The 16,285-nt window shown below is 41.2% G+C and overlaps 1 protein-coding gene across 1 annotated transcript; it reads left to right on the forward strand.

Annotated features, from left to right (window-relative positions):
- Positions 1–2,446: 2,446 nt before the first annotated feature.
- DDX20 (DEAD-box helicase 20) lies at positions 2,447–11,712 on the forward strand. Its single transcript, XM_006919641.3, has 11 exons — positions 2,447–2,788; positions 3,180–3,274; positions 5,125–5,293; positions 5,876–5,990; positions 6,113–6,255; positions 6,366–6,504; positions 6,602–6,660; positions 7,289–7,371; positions 7,737–7,842; positions 7,953–8,054; positions 9,068–11,712. Exons 1-11 carry the CDS (start codon positions 2,488–2,490, stop codon positions 10,225–10,227), a joined length of 2,472 nt encoding a protein of 823 aa, XP_006919703.1. The 5' UTR covers positions 2,447–2,487; the 3' UTR covers positions 10,228–11,712.
- Positions 11,713–16,285: the final 4,573 nt, after the last annotated feature.

Consider the following 16,285-nt stretch of genomic DNA (forward strand, 5'->3'; position numbering starts at 1 on the left):
CTGAGGTCCCATTGTGATTTTATCCTGGGGGAGGCTTGGAGGCAGATAACATCCAACTGGTTTCTGTGCATGTGACTCTCACACCTTAACTAGTTGTTAAATGGTCTCTTACCTTTGTGTTTTATCTTTACGGCACCAAAAATTATGGTTGACAGGATTATTGCAATTTTTAACTACTGAGGAATTCACTTTATTGACTTGTGTTTTTAGCTACAGCATATAATTCTCAGTAACATTACTGCAATATCTGTGTCCATAAAACATCATAACTAACAAATGCAATAATAGAATGCTGTTAAAATGATAAATGTGTTTTTTTTTTTCTTTCTGAAAACTAGTTCTTTTGTTTCTTTTGGTATGAGAGCTGGTTCTTCAATAGTGATGGGTGTGCTTTCTACAGAACCACTCCTGTACACACAGAGACGCAGCAGGCACTTTTGAGCAAGAAAGTGTCAGCTATTCAACGTTTATTAGGTCCACCAAGGGCCTGGTGCTGGGCTGGAGAGCCTGGAGTGACAAAATTACCTTCTTTGAGAAGCTCATAGTTTATTTAGTGTGAGGGTTGGACACGTAAGCAAGTAAATAGAACACGGTAAGAGCTAGACTGGAATTATTTATAGTGTGAAATGGGAGCCTGACATGGGAAATAAAATGGCTGTCAAAAGGATCAGGATCTGAAGTTGAACCTAAATAACCTAAGATATCCACTTAAGAAAAATTATTCCAGCACCTGTGGAGTGGATGGCGGGGAAGAAAGTGGACAGGGAGACCATTCAGGAGATTGTTGCAACAGTTAGGATGGTGAAGGAGCCTACAACAGGACAGATGCCGTGGAGACAGGAGAAGAGAAATGGATCAAATATTTGGAGGTGGAATTACCTGCACTTAGCGAATTGTTAGAAAGGGGAGAAGGATAGTAGAAGGTGGGGAATTAGAATAATTCCCAGGTTTGAGATTTGGGGATTAGGTGGATGAAGGAGGTGGGGTCCTCAGAGGAAGCCTGGGACCTTTAGTGCCCACTCCTAATGGTTCCATTCCTTCATAGGGACAGTTGACGCTTTCTCAATGTTTTCTAAATTTCTAAGCAAAATGCATCTCTAGGACTCCTTTTCAATGAGATTATTATCGAAAGTCCTTCCTACATGGTTTGGAATCTAGATCATCACTGTGCGTGCGTGTGTGTGTGTGTGTGTGTGTGTGCACTCAAAGGGCACAGGAGTGGAAGATAATGACCAGGATTATGATCTAAGGACAAAACAAAAAAAAAAAAGCTGGGGTCGGATGCAGAATATCTAAGTTGGAATTGTGAGTAAAATTAGGTTGTAGAAATACATTTGGAATTATGACTAAAACTTTGTTATAGGAGCTCGTTTATTCAATATTGAACACTGTGTCAGATTCTGATTTTTCCCATTAGGGATACAGCAGGCAAGGTGGAATAGGTCCCTGTCCTCATTGAGTGGGGGAGACAGACAATAAACACATATAATTTCAGACAATGATAAGAGCCAGGAAGAAAAATAAAGCAGAACAAGGTAATAGAGAATGATGAGAAGGGCGAGGGAGTGGACAGGATGGGGAGCTCTCTTAGGGTGTTCAGGAAAGCGTCTTTGAAAAGATATTTAAGCAGAGCCCTAAAGTAAGGAAAAAGTGGTAAAGACTGCTAGTTGCCACCCACGAGATCGGAGGAGGCGGGGTAGGGCGGAGAGGTAGGGATAGGAGCAACACATAGAAGACATATTAAATTCGAGATATTAGACGTCTAAGTGGAGATGTTGAGGTGGATAGATGAACAAGCCTAGAGTTTAGAGAGAGGTTTGAGGTGGAGATATGAACTTGAAAGTTGTCAGTCCTGTTCCTGGTTCTGATTCAGTTTACTTTTGTTAGAGCTCACCGCGTGCCAGGTACTGTGCTAGGGGCTGGGGACGCAGAGATGAATCAAGCTGTACCACAGACACATACTTGACCACTTGGTCAATTCTGTCTAGCCTAAACTCCAGGGCCTCTCTGTGTGTACAGAGCGGGCAGAGAGTTGGGGCGGGACAGGGGAGGGTTAAGGGAGGGTTAGGGGAGGTAACCTCGGAGTCGAGGCACGAAGGTCGGTAGTGTGACGCGCTCCGCGCATCACAACGACAGCCTTGTGAAGTCGGCGACGCGGGACGCAAGGCTGGACGGACCCGCCCACAGAGAGCCAGGAGGCGGGGCGGCGCCCCCACCGTGAGCGCGCGGCGCCCTCTGCAGGCCGCAGGCGGCGACACATCGGTAGCCTTCCCTTTCCTCTACTTCCTCTACACGCCCGCCTTGCTCAGGCCACAGGTTTTTGTTATTCTAGCTGTTTCCCTTTCTTTCTAAGCCTCCGACTTCCGTCCCTCCCCACCAAGCGTGTCAGTGTCTGCGCGAGAAGGGTGCTAATAAAGTTTTCCCTCTTCTCGCTCTCAGGCTCCCCGCCCCGCCTCAAGTACCGCGAGATCTAGCTGCGCGGCTACCATGGCGGCGGAGTTTGAAGCCCCAGCAGCTTTGGGGACCGTGGAGACTGCTACGCCCTTGGAGCATGTTGCCGCACAGGTCTCGGCCCCGGAGCCCACCCCCGGGCCGGCGCGGAGCCTGCGGACGGCTCACGACGTCAGCGGCCCGCGGACCCGCACGGGGGACGTGCTGCTGGCCGAGCCCGCGGACTTCGAGTCGCTGCTGCTGTCCCGGCCGGTGCTGGAGGGGCTACGGGCGGCCGGCTTCGAGCGGCCCTCGCCGGTGCAGCTCAAGGCCATCCCGCTGGGGCGCTGCGGGCTCGGTGAGGGCCGGGGCTATGGAGAGGCCGAGGCGGCGTGGCCCGGGAAGAGCCCCAGTGCGGCCGCCAGTGCGGGGCTCTGCCTGGGGCGAGGCGCTGCACGCGTTCGAGCCTCACTTTCCTCTTTTTGTAAAGCAGAGGCTCAGTATTGAGTTTGAAGATAGTTAAGGTTCTTTCCACACAGAGAAGTGGTTCCGAGTTTGAGAAGATAAGCAGTAGAGGTTCAGGGAAGAGGCACGTTCCTGGATATGGCCATGCGTTTTTGAGAGTTAACTAAAAACGAAGGTGTCAACTAGGTGATTTCTGGAGACCCTTCTAGCTCTGTAATTCATATCTGGTACCTAAGCGTCTTCGGTCAGTACTGGCTAGTGATATGTATATTTTTTCTTTTCAGATTTAATTGTTCAAGCTAAGTCTGGCACTGGGAAAACCTGCGTATTCTCCACCATTGCTTTGGACTCTCTCATTCTTGAAAACTTAAGTACCCAGGTGAGTTAAGGTCAGAGGACCCAGAAGAGGGGGTGTAATGTGAATTTTAGCACACTCTGATGAAATAACTAGTAGCTCCTCAGAGGTAGACGGGCATTTGATGAATGATTAAGTTAAGCTATACGAAAAGTATAAAAGTAGACATGAGTGGTGATTGCGTGGTGACCAAGGACGCATTGTTAGTGTTAGAAGTTTGGAGTTTTTCTGTTATTAATGCATTTTGAATAGAATGACTGTCCTGTGTGTGTCAATTTTGTCATTATTTGAGAATACAGATACTCTTTTTTACTTACCAATCAGACTTTGGTGAGATTTAACGTTTGGCCTGATTCATGGTAGTGTGGTAGTGTGGTGCTCTGGCTGTTGCTGGTAACTACAGGTGGTTCTTATAGGTCTCTGAGTGTATCATTGACCTGGCTTCTGGGTTCTCATCGAGAGTACCTAGAAGCACTTAGATCTCATAGAGTAGATCTAAGATGGCCTTACTCAAATTAATAGATTTGGGTTTGGAGATCATTTCTTCAACAAAGATTTGTTGAGCCCATATTAGGTATAAACATTATTTCAGGCATTGGGGATACAAAGATGAATCAGATATGATCTTCAGAGTCTTATTTTGTGGTTCAGTAATTATGACAGACTGTATGTATTTCAGGTTCTCAGTCATGTATATCTGATGCTGTTTCTTCAATAGTGGTTTTTAATCCAGATGCCATAGGACAGGGGTCCCCAACCCCTGGACCGTGGACTGATACCAGTCCATGGCTTGTTAGGAACTGGGCCGCACAGTAGGAGGTGAGCCGCAGGCTAGCGAATGAAACTTCATCTGTATTTGCAGCTGCTCCCCAGCGCTAGCATCACCACCTCAGCTCCACCTCACATCATCAAGCATTAGATTTCTCATGGAGCACCAGTCCCTGGTGCCAAAAAGGTTGGAAACCGCTGCCATAGGAAATCCTTCTATTTCCCAAAGACTTGGGCTATTCTACTTGTGCATTTGGCAACAGGTGAAATGCCAACTCCCTGAATAAGTTTCATAAATAAAATTGGCATTTTTTAATATAAGATCTTTTCTTATCAAAGTAATACATACTCATTTTTGAAAACTGGGAAAATTTGGAAAAATAAGTGCCAGAAAACAAGTTTTAAGCAGTTTTTTCTTTTCATAGTTGAGACCACGTAGTTTCACCTTCTCTGCCAACAGTTTTTTGTAACGTTCTCATTGTGATGCCCAGGGCCTTCCATGACCTAGCCTCTGGAGTTAGATCTTTGATCTTTACTTTCCCTGTAATTCTGTCCAGCCACAGGGGCCTCCTTGCTGTTCCTCAAACACACCAAGAACGCTGCTCTCCTAAGGCCCTTGCATTTGCCACTCCTGCTTCCTGAAGGCGCTTCCCAGGCGTCACACAGCGCGCTCTACTCTGTCATGTACATTTGGGTGTCTGCTCAACTGTTACCTCCTCAGAGGGGCCTTCCTTGATCACCCCATTTAAATGACTCTTTTGTTGCTTCTTTCTCTTTTCCCTGTTTGATTTTTCTTCATAGCACTTTTTATTACCTGCCATTATTTGTATATGCTTGTTTATTGTATGTCTTCTTATCATTCAAGAATGAAAAGTGCCATGAGAGCAAGGACTGTACTGTTAACTGTTGACGCCACAGAAACTCATATGTTACCTAGGTTCTCATTTGTTTGTTGAATTAATACATGAATAAATGAATAGTTTCCTTTGTCCATAAAACCTCATTTAAAGTGATCATTTAAAGGAAAAATAGTTTATTGTATAATGAGTGTGCCAATCACATGTATTTATTCCACTGACTCAAAGATATATTTTACATTTTCTTAGATTTTGATCTTGGCTCCCACAAGAGAAATTGCTGTACAGATACATTCCGTTATCACAGCCATTGGAATAAAAATGGAAGGCTTAGAGTGTCATGTCTTTATTGGAGGGACTCCATTATCACAAGACAAAACCAGACTTAAAAAGTGTCATATTGCCGTTGGATCTCCTGGTAAGATAGCAAATGCTTGTTCATAACTGGGGCTTTTAGGAACTGAACACTTTTACTGTAACAATAATATGAGAATCTTTGGATAACTATGATAATTATTTTGAGGATTAGAAATGAAGAGCCTTTGACTAGTGAGAGATAGACACGTGACTGGATTACCAACAGCATTTTCTAAAGATGTTTAAGAACACATATGGGATAGGTTTCTGAGAAGAGGATGAAGCAGATGACTTTCAGGAAGCCATTCTAAGCCATGGATTGAGATTGTTCTTTGCTGCTTTATTAATCAGTTTTGAATCACTTAGAATTAATCTAGCATCCAGTGCCTTAGCATTCAGGTCTTTTGATAGAACTGGTGTTTATTTTCCATACTTATTGGTGATGAAATATGACGGAAAATAATGGATTTAGGCAAGATCAGAACTCAAGATTTCTAATTTGTGGCTTAGTGCATAAATGCACAATGAGGGTTGGGTCGGGAAAGTCAGCAGTACAACCTTTGAGTAAGTAGAGTGACAACACTGGCTGAGACGTGCATAAATTTGGTGCATCATAAATATTTCAATTTTTTAAAAAATTTAGGCAGAATTAAACAACTGATAGAGCTTGACTACTTGAACCCAGGCAGTATACGTCTCTTTATTCTGGATGAAGCAGATAAGCTATTAGAAGAAGGCAGCTTCCAGGAGCAAATAAAGTAAGAAAAATAACTAACTTTGACTATTAAAGTGGTGCCCAAAGTATCTGTCTTTAGCTCTTCAAGGTAATGACTACTGTCTGGTTAGTCTCCATGGCATGTGTTTTTCTTCTTTTTTGCAGTTGGATTTATTCTTCCTTGCCTGCCAGTAAACAGATGTTGGCAGTATCAGCAACTTACCCTGAATTTTTGGCTAATGCTTTGACAAGGTACATGCGAGATCCCACTTTTGTAAGACTAAATTCCAGTGACCCGAGTCTCATAGGTATGTACAGATATTGGATACTTAACATTACTGGTTTGTTCATGATATTCTGGAGTTTTCCCTGGTCTAGCTGCCTATCGCTTTTATATTTGCTATTGACTTCTTTGTAGGTTTGAAGCAGTATTACAAAGTTGTCAGTTCGTACCCTTTGGCCCATAAGATTTTTGAGGAAAAGGCTCAGCATTTACAGGAACTGTTCAGCAGAATTCCATTTAATCAAGCCTTAGTCTTTTCTAATTTGCACAGCAGGTAATGTACCTTAAAGGGTCATCTGGGGAACTTGTGAAATAGAAGCATCGGTGCGAAGCAATGTTTGCGAAATTATAACCCTCTGTGTGTTTTATAGAGCACAACATCTGGCTGACATCCTTTCTTCTAAAGGCTTTCCTGCAGAGTGCATTTCAGGTAAGTTCATCTCTTTAATCTTTGTTTACTATTCTGACTTGAGGCCTCACCCAAGTCAAGAGGAAGAAGTACTGCTTTATGAGCTGTCTTGTGAGTGAGGTTATGCTGAGTCTTCAGAGGAAATTTCAAGTTTGTTTTTCATTGAGATTTGATATGTTAATATTCCTGTTTTTTAAGAAGTAACTTGGTAAATAATAATTAGAAAATGAGAACTTAATAATTTTATAAAACAAAGTTCGTTTTTGTCTTTTTAATAGGCAAACATTTTGCTTCTTGACATAACACCTGAGGTGGTGTTCCAGAAAGGGGAGGGTCCTAGGGGATGGCCCAGGGTGGTTAATTTATTGCCCTGGGAGTAGTATGTTGCAAATCATGTAGACCTGGTTGTTGTTACATTTCATATGTAACTTTGCAGATATAGTTATATCTGCAGGCATAGCCTAGTCACTATTTAAAATTGATTTTTGAAGTTTTAGTGGATTGGCTAACTAATTTCAAGTTGATTGCCTAACCCTGTTTTAAAAGGTTCTGACTCTCTAGGTCTTAACCTAGATTTGTCTGCTTTTTGTGGATTCGATAAATGTGTATTAGTTTGTTTTTATATGACTTTCTTTTCCGGCTTTTTTAGGCAACATGAATCAGAATCAGCGTCTTGATGCTATGGCTAAACTAAAGCAGTTTCATTGCCGAGTCCTCATTTCCACAGATTTGGTAAATTGCCCCTTCAGTTTGGGTGACTAACGCTCTTAACATATGTTCTGTTATCAGATGTACAGATTTCATCTGTTGTTTTATGGGGTGTATCTGACAAGAATACCAGAAGATAATTGTCTTTCCAGTGCTAGGGAATATGCTTTCATAAAAATGTCTTTTATATTTCATCTGTATTCTTGAAATTAGTCATTAGAAATGAATTCCCTTTTCCTTTGCTCCTAAATATCCCCCTCCTCCTAAACACCCTCCTGTTTTTAATCTGGTTCTTCGTTATACTAGAATAAGATAGTGTACATTGGTACCACGCCGCAGTTAATACAAACAGACAATTTCTCTCTTTTTTTTTTTTTCTTAAATTCAAGACTTCCCGTGGGATTGATGCTGAGAAGGTGAATCTGGTTGTGAATCTGGATGTACCATTGGATTGGGAGACATATATGCATCGGATTGGCAGAGCTGGCCGTTTTGGTAAAAAGAAAAGTTTGGGTGTTTTCTTTAAGCGGAGGAATTAGTAATGTGACAGGTAGACTTGGAGTTTTGTTTATGTGAAAAGGGTTAACATTTTCTCTGTGCTTTAGGTACTTTGGGACTGACAGTGACCTACTGTTGCCGGGGAGAAGAAGAAAATATGATGATAAAAATTGCCCAGAAATGTAATGTCAACCTTCTGCCTTTACCAGGTATATTTTACCTGTTTCATTTTGCTATCAGAATAATAATGGTAATGATAAAGGCCTTATAAGAATAATAGCTAACACAGAATGCATATTATGTGTCAGGTACTATTCCATGGTCTTTCTGTATGTTAACTCATTTAATTCTCACCACAGTCCTATGAGGTATATGCTATTATTATCTACATTTTGTAGATGAGTGTATCGAGGCATGGAGAGGTTAAGTAATTTGCCTTAAGCTTTTAAAGCTAATAAGTAGCAGGGAGAAGATTGCAAGTTAACTATGGCACATGAAAAATGAAAAATTGTTTTCTACCGTGTTAGCTCCGTTTTTTAGTTTGTAGCCTTGCAATTTAATTTTATTCTTTTTAAAAGGTGGGTATTTTACCTGTTTTGTCACCGTGAAGGTAATTCTTGTCATATTCTCCTTTGTCACTATGGGGAAGGCATAGTATCTTTAATTTGAACACTATTTTGCAATTTTTGAAGTATTTTCTTTTGATTTTAATGAATCATTTGTCAAGCTACTCTTTTAAAATGCCATCTTGGAAACAGTGTGTGTTTGAAACTATTAATGATCTCTTGAAAACAAAAAAACCCTAAAAAACTTGTGTGGAAATATGGTTTATTTGCTATATGTGTTAATACATGCACATTACTATATATGTCTATATGTACATGTATATATATACCTATTCATAACTGTATACTTATAGTGTATACATGACCTAGAATATGAGATACATGGTGATTGAATAAATATAACAATTTTTACCAATTTATGTTGTAACTCCTTTAGTGATTTTTACAAAGTTAGATTAAACACAGGTCTGGGAGTCCTGTGGATTCTAATAGTTCTGCCTTTGTAATAACTCATTTTATGATCTTTCTGCAGATTTCTTTAACTTGCTCCAAGCTTATGTCTTGACTTACAAAATATTTATTTTATGAAATTATTCAGAAAATGCTGGTCTAGGGTAGCTAGAGAATTTTAATATTGTTTTATTCCCTCTCTATAGATCCCATTCCTCCTGGTCTGATGGAAGAATGTTCTGACTGGGATGTGGAGGGTCGAGCTGCCGTGCATACACACGGCTTAGTGAGCATACCTGCCAAGCCCCTAAAAAAACAAATTCAAAAAATAGAGAGACCCTCCCAAAGTCAGAAAGCTCACGGTAACCACTTGGCTTCATCTCGAAATACTTCCGTGTCTGCGCTATCAGTCAAATCAAAAAGTAATACCAAACAAAAGCTGCCTGTGAAAAGCCACTCGGAGTGTGGAATTGTAGAAAAGGCGGTGTCACCCAAAGCACTGGGCTGTGCCCCACAGCTGGAAGAGCAAACGAAGACTTCTGTTCAGACCCCTGTCGAAAACTCTAACAACAGTCAGCACCAGGGCAAAGAAGAATTACCTGTGTCCCTCCCCAAAATTCCCTGTCTGTCTTCCTTTAAGATCCATCTGCCGTGCACTCTGACTTTGGCAGAACTGGTAGAGGACTATGAACACTATGTTAAAGAGGGGTTAGAGAAACCCGTGGAAATCATCAGGCACTACACAGGCCCTGGGGGTCAGACTGTGCACCCTCAGAATGGTTTTGTGAGGGATCGAATTACTGAAGAGAGAGCGCAGGTATTGGCCAGTAGTAGCCAGTCTGGAGACTCGGAGAGTGACAGCGATTCTTACAGCTCGAGGACTTCTTCCCAGAGCAAAGGAAATAAGTCATATGTGGAAGGCTCTTCTGATACCCAGCTGAAAGACTCGGAGTCTACCCCTGTGGATGGCCACACCCCTTTGGAACCACCTCTGAATGGCAATGACACTCCTAACGTAGAGTATCGAGAATCACCTGACATCCAAGTAAAGACAAGGCATAAAGAGGGGGCAAACCAGAGAGCCAAGCAGAGCCGGAGAACCCTTCCTAGGCGGTCCTCCTATCGATGGCAGACGGAACCCCAGGAAGATGGTTGGTACGACCACCACAGGGAAACGCATCTCAGTTTTCCTGGTACCTATCAGGATTATGAGGAGTACTGGAGAGCTTACTACAGGGCCTGGCAGGAATACTATACTGCTGCTTCTCAGTCATATTATTGGAATGCTCAGAGGCATCCAAGTTGGATGGTGGCCTATCACATGAATACCATTTATCTACAGGAAATGATGCGTGGTAACCAGTGACTAGAGGTCACACTTCAGACCATCCGAAAGTATCAATGAGCGATACCTTTGGATAGCCATCCCCCTCGACCTATAGTAGAATGGCATATAGTGGCATTTTTGAGGAACTTGAAGTGTTAAGGCTTTCTGCTGGGATCCATCTCTTTTTCAGATTGTTTTGACCTTTGATTTATGTCAGGTACATTACCTTTTTTAAAGAAACTTTGTCATTCAGATTCTTGATGAATTTTGGGGGACGTAGAGCTAAAGGTCCCAGGGTGCCATTTTCTATAAGCCATTCCAAAAAGAAATGTTTGAAAAGACTTATACCACTGCTTACTTTAAAAAATAAAAACAGTTGCGATTTGAAAAACGTTAGTTCATGCCGGGGAGTTCTTTGCAAAAGGCTTGGGCTACATTTCCATAGAGGTATGTTCCTGTAGGAATTTGTAATATGGTAGGTCAGAAAATCCTCTTTTAGGTTTAGACAAGGAGAAGTAAACATTGCTTAACACTTCGCCAAAAGTACTCGATTTGACGCTCTTTGTATTCAGTAAAACTATTTGTTACCAGGAAAAATACAAACTTAGCCAAAAGTGTTGACATTGTTCATCTTTTGAGTGTTTTTTGTCTTTAAGATTGTGAAAGCTGCCCACACCTCCATAGTACATTAAATAGCTAAGGATCATTGGTGGCTGTCTTATTTTTGTTTCTCAGAAAGAGAAGCAACTCATAATCTTTATTAGATTTTAGATCCTTTTATGAATCTGATGAAAGCTATATAGATAGTCCCAGAAAATTTCTCATTCTATAAACAAGAATTGTGTATGTAATTTCAAGGGGTTCATAGACCCCGCCCTGGGCCTATCTGTGGTTAACTGCCCTACACTGCCAGAGCTGGAACTCATTCTGTTCAAACTCCTCCCACGATGTGTCTTAATCTTGTGTCTTCTAGAAATTTTTCCCAGTTTTTACCTCTAATGCTAGGATCCAAAGGAAACAGTCATTTTCCTGAGATGGTACATCTATAAATTATGATTTAGAAAAATATAATTGGAAGTTACACATCCCTTCTTTTCTGTGGCAGTCCTTTTATGATTACACATTTGCTTCCCAAACCTTTCTGTGAGCTGTATTTGTGGTGAGAGTACCTCTTATGTATGGAGATATATATACACTTTTTAAAAGGAAAGTTCTTTCCTGTGTACATATTTGTCTAGGCGGTATAATCATTTTCCCTCAGGACTGTCAGCAAGCATCCACAGCCGTTGTCATTTACTGTCTAACAGTCACATAACACAGTCCTAAACTTCAGTTTAACTTGGATTCCTGTCATTTGGGTTGGGCAATGGTAGGCTTTACTTATATGTACCAGTACTGTACATGTATTGCCAAATTAGAATGAATTAATTAACACTAAATAGCAAATCCATGATTAGGTCCAGTGTGTTACTAAGAAGTAGAGACTTTAATTACACATTTAAATAAAATCTTGTCATTTCTGTATAATTGAATATACCTCTTTTTCTCCCCTTTCCCCCACAATGTAGCCAAGTTCACAGTTTGTCATTGCTAGGAGATTTTAATTAGGATACTGCTGCATCTTAATTAGAAATGAGGTTACCCATTAGTCTTGAAATTAATTGGATTCTCTCTTCAGGTTCGTCATATTTTATGTTTGCTTTTTTTTTAATAGAAAAATAAGCTGGAGGTGAGCATATGCATAACATGAAAATACTAATTGCTTCATTTTTCCATAAGCATTCGCTAGGAAAATTTCAGCTGTTATTTTCCCGAATAAGGGATGCAGTTACAGTGGTGGCTGTCAGAGGAATCTGCTGCTCTTTGTGTGGAAGAGGCTTTTCTGTTTGGAGTTGTCAGTCTAGGTGCACGTCCCTACAATCTGTTAAGGACCCTACAGGGGTTTTGGGTAAATTCACGTGAGAGTGCTTTGTGCTGCAGTGGAAAGAGCATCTGTCCTGGTTGAGACTGCTGCTGCCTCTTTACCTTGTACTGGCCACTTCTAAAGATCCAGTGTGCTCATCAACAAAACGAGGGAGTTGCACTAGAAGAGTTTTTAGGGTCTCTTGCAGTAGTTCTAAGATTTAATTACTATATTACTAATAAGAGGAAACACTTTCTGGCTACAGAAAAGGCTAATTATTTTATGAATACAAAGTGTCTTTTTAAGTTCAGGTAATGGCTAGTGTGAGTGGGTTAAATGTCTGAATTCTAAAATACTAAATCACTATACTTCACGACAATTGTTCAAGTTGAACTTAAGAGACTAGTAGTAGTAACATGCAGAGAAATCTTTGGGAAACCTGCTGCTTTGGATAATTTTGACTTAGAACTAGAATACGAATTATGATTTAATATTTTCTAAAGTAGCTTAAGGATTGCAGTAATGTTTATCAACCTTTTAAAAACATGTGGTTTAAAAGTAAACTTCAGCCCCTGAATATTAAATATAATTGAATTATAATACTCGTGGATAAGCTCATATAAAACAAGGGAGTAGTTTGAAGTTTTAGAGTTTTTTCCCTTCCCTACATGTAAATAAACCTGTTAATCTTAAAAAGTAATTTTTTTTGATAGTCATAGCTGACATTGGAATATCACCACAAGGTTATTCTCTTGTTTGGGCAGGGTATGTTTATTGTTTTGTGCCTCTGTGAAGAAGCACATATGTCCCAGTTAACATTTTGTGTTTTTTAATGAAAAAGAGCAAATATTGCTCAAAGCACATCTGGTTTCCAGTTTATCGCCAAGACATTTGTGCTATGGATCTGTAGTGACACCTAGTGGGTGATAAGGATACGAGCATCAGTGATCGAAATGCATTTATTTCACAGACAACTTCTAGGGCTTCGGGCATCGTGCATTTGCCTTAATGTTCCATTTCTATGGTTTCATTAATTGGGATCTGGTGGTCGTGGGACACTAAAAGGGTTCCCATGGTCGTTGCCACATATGGTGACATATGAAAACGCCTGCCGCTCTCATTACTTAAGTCAGTTATTAAGGTTACAGCATATCTTCAAGATAATCTAATCCAACTGCTGCAATTTTTAAGACGAGGAATCAGACTGAAGCCAAGAGAAAAACTAATGACTCAAGGTCATATAAGTAAGTGATAGAACTTGAACTTGAGCCTCCATCATCTGATTCCCAAGCTTTCTGCTATACCCTATATAGCATCTAATTTTGAGTTTTCTTTTTAGTTTGAGGCCGTGGTTTAGATGAAGGAGTCGGTATATTCTCAGCAGAACCAGTACTGATAAAGAAGGGAGATTTTCTTTCAATAATGCAGGGGCTGGGCCTCAAAATAGAGCTGTTGACAAATGCAATCAGATGCTTTCCCTGTCAGTGACCATGAGTGACTAAAGCATGCAGGCAGGAGGACTGTCAGGGATGTCACCGAGCAGTTGCTGGGGGCCGGGAAGGGAAGATGAGACTTAGGCACCTTTCTGAACAGAGAGCCTCTCTGTTAGATCACTTTTACTTTCTAGTAGGAGAATTTGTATTAAAATAAACATTCATAAACATTTTAGGGTTTGTGGCACATAGTTTGTTTAATCCAGATTGGATACATCAGGTACAGCAGTGGCACATGACTCAGTACTGTAAATGATATACATTTTAACATATGCACTACGGTTTCAAAAGACGACAGGAAACTCAAGATATTTTTTCCATAGAAAGTTTTCACGTTTATCTTCCTGCAGTTTTGTACAGTATTTCTTCTTTGCCATTGTGATGTTGTAAGCAAAGCCCATTTATTATACGAAAATAGAAAACATACTTGATGTTTTTCACGATAACATTTATGGGGTGGGGGGGGGTGACCGCTAAGGAAAACATTACATTGGAATGTCTGATTATCAAAAATATACCATCCCTCCCCCCTCCCAGGTTTGTAAAATAGTCTATTGGTCCAAGGAGCCCCCCAGGACTTGGGTCAGTGCCTCGCACTGGTTAGAGTGACACCGGCCAGTGTAGGTAAGTAACCTGCTAATATAAATGTCATTCCCACACTCGATGTGAAAAACAGAACATTCTGAATAGAAAACAAGACTCAGAAGGAACCCCTTTAAAGCTTTCTTTTGCTGATAGCCTCTTTCTCTTAGTTCTAATGATACTCTTCATGATGCTATTTGAGTTCCAAGTGTCATGGGTCATAACAATGTTTTTCCTTCATCCAGTTGTTTTAAAGCTTTGCATATGATGAGATTTCATAAGGAAATTAGAGAAAATAAGTCTTTCAGGTTCCTAGTTGTCATGGTTACCATGCCAACTAGAAGGGAAAGTAATATTGCCTTAGTAATCTAAGATCTCAGCGTTGGGATCTTTCTGCCTTGTAGGTACCCGGTAGGTGAAGTGAGGGAGTCTGGACCACTAGAATTCGTCAATAACGTCAATCTATAAGTTTAGCTCAATTTCAAGCACTACCTCTGCAAAATTAGAAAGAAAAAAAATCTAGGTACGTGTTTCAACATATACTTTCCCTGCCTATATTCTAACAAATAAGTGAAGTGATCATGAACTAACTGTAGGAGTCAGTTCGAAAATGGTAAAGTCTGCAGCATATCCATGAGCTGACTTTTGTTCATCATGGATCAACATTAACTGTCCACTTTAATTTCTGTTCAAATTATTTGTTTTTCTGAATTTCATTTACTTACTGGCCTTATACTCCTGTGTGATTGTAATGTGTTCATCTGTCATTGAGAACATCTGGTCTTTTGAACAGGATTCTATGCAGTTAGTCCTGAGCTTGACACTAGCTATGAAAATGGATGAGGGGAAAATAGTACAGAGTTTGCTTCTGGCGGTCCTGGCTCAGGATGCTTCTGAATAGAATGCTTCCACATCCTTAGTCACCATCCTTGACATCCAGGCATTAAAAATATAAGCAAGCCTCAGAGTAATGCAACATGACATGGAGGAAAACTCCTCAAGATAGGCTGTCTAAGCCCTGGATTGCGATCGCAGTCCTGCCCTGTGACCTTGGATAAGTCATTCAGCTTCTTGCCTGTGCTCCTCTCTGTGAATCAGGGATTTAGTTAACTTGACCCACTACTGTCAGAGGTTGTAATAAGGGTCAGAAGGACTAGAAAAGGTATGCTTTGAAATGTCCTAGTCCTCTCTTCGTTGGGAAGAGAGCATTTGACTGAAAAACCTGACTGTTCGCTTATTTTTGATAGATTTGGCAGCCTGTGGCTGGTGCTCCCCAGGGAATGGTGGTTCCCAAAGTATGGTTCATATTCGTGCAGTCAGGTGGCTTCCCAGGCTGCGCCCAGGTAGTGTTGGCATTTACGTAAGACTACGTCTCTAGTTACTGCCTCCGTACACGGTCTCTGAAGCACGGTCCCTCTGAGAGGTGATAGTGTAGTGGAAAAAGCATCAGACTAATAGCCAAGGGACTTGCGTTCTGGTCCCAGCTGTCTTTAAATGACTGCATGGCCTTCAGCAAGTCACTTAATTTCTCTGGGCCTCAGCTTTCTATACCATAAACTATTAGAGAGAGACTTTAATATCTTCTTGTTCCGATATACTCTTAATACTATATTTTCTAAGTTTCCATTCATGTGAATGGAGACTTTAGTTTTTCTTTAACTCTCGCTAAAGCTTAGTGGGATGGAATGGGATGGGTAGTTTGGGGGAATCTTCCGTTATGCTGAAGCGATTCATCAACTATGAAAGCTCAAGCGTCACTGTAGCAGAAAGCCACTGCCCCAGAAAGCCCCGATGTCTTGGCTCTTCAGCCGCTGGCCAAGGAGTTAGACTTGCTGACCTGATGGGGCCACTTTGGCCCATCTGTGTCCTTACAACCAGCAGTGTGCTCTGGCTGTTGGCTGCTGTGTGGATGAGCCACTTTCCTGGGTTGATGTCTTTTGGACCAGGGGTGAGCCGGGGCTCGCATCCTGGCTGAGGCTACACTGGGGGAGGTAGATGAAGGGGGTGGTCTAATGGTCTTTTAGGAACTGGCATAATGTGGGATTTGGAAAGGAAACTGTCAGAACATGGAAATTCTTTGGGATATGATCATTAAAATGTGTTGATTAATTTTCGTGGG

The sequence above is a fragment of the Pteropus alecto genome, unplaced genomic scaffold, assembly GCF_000325575.1.
Source record: "Pteropus alecto unplaced genomic scaffold, ASM32557v1 scaffold106, whole genome shotgun sequence".
NCBI classification, from domain to species: domain Eukaryota; kingdom Metazoa; phylum Chordata; class Mammalia; order Chiroptera; family Pteropodidae; genus Pteropus; species Pteropus alecto.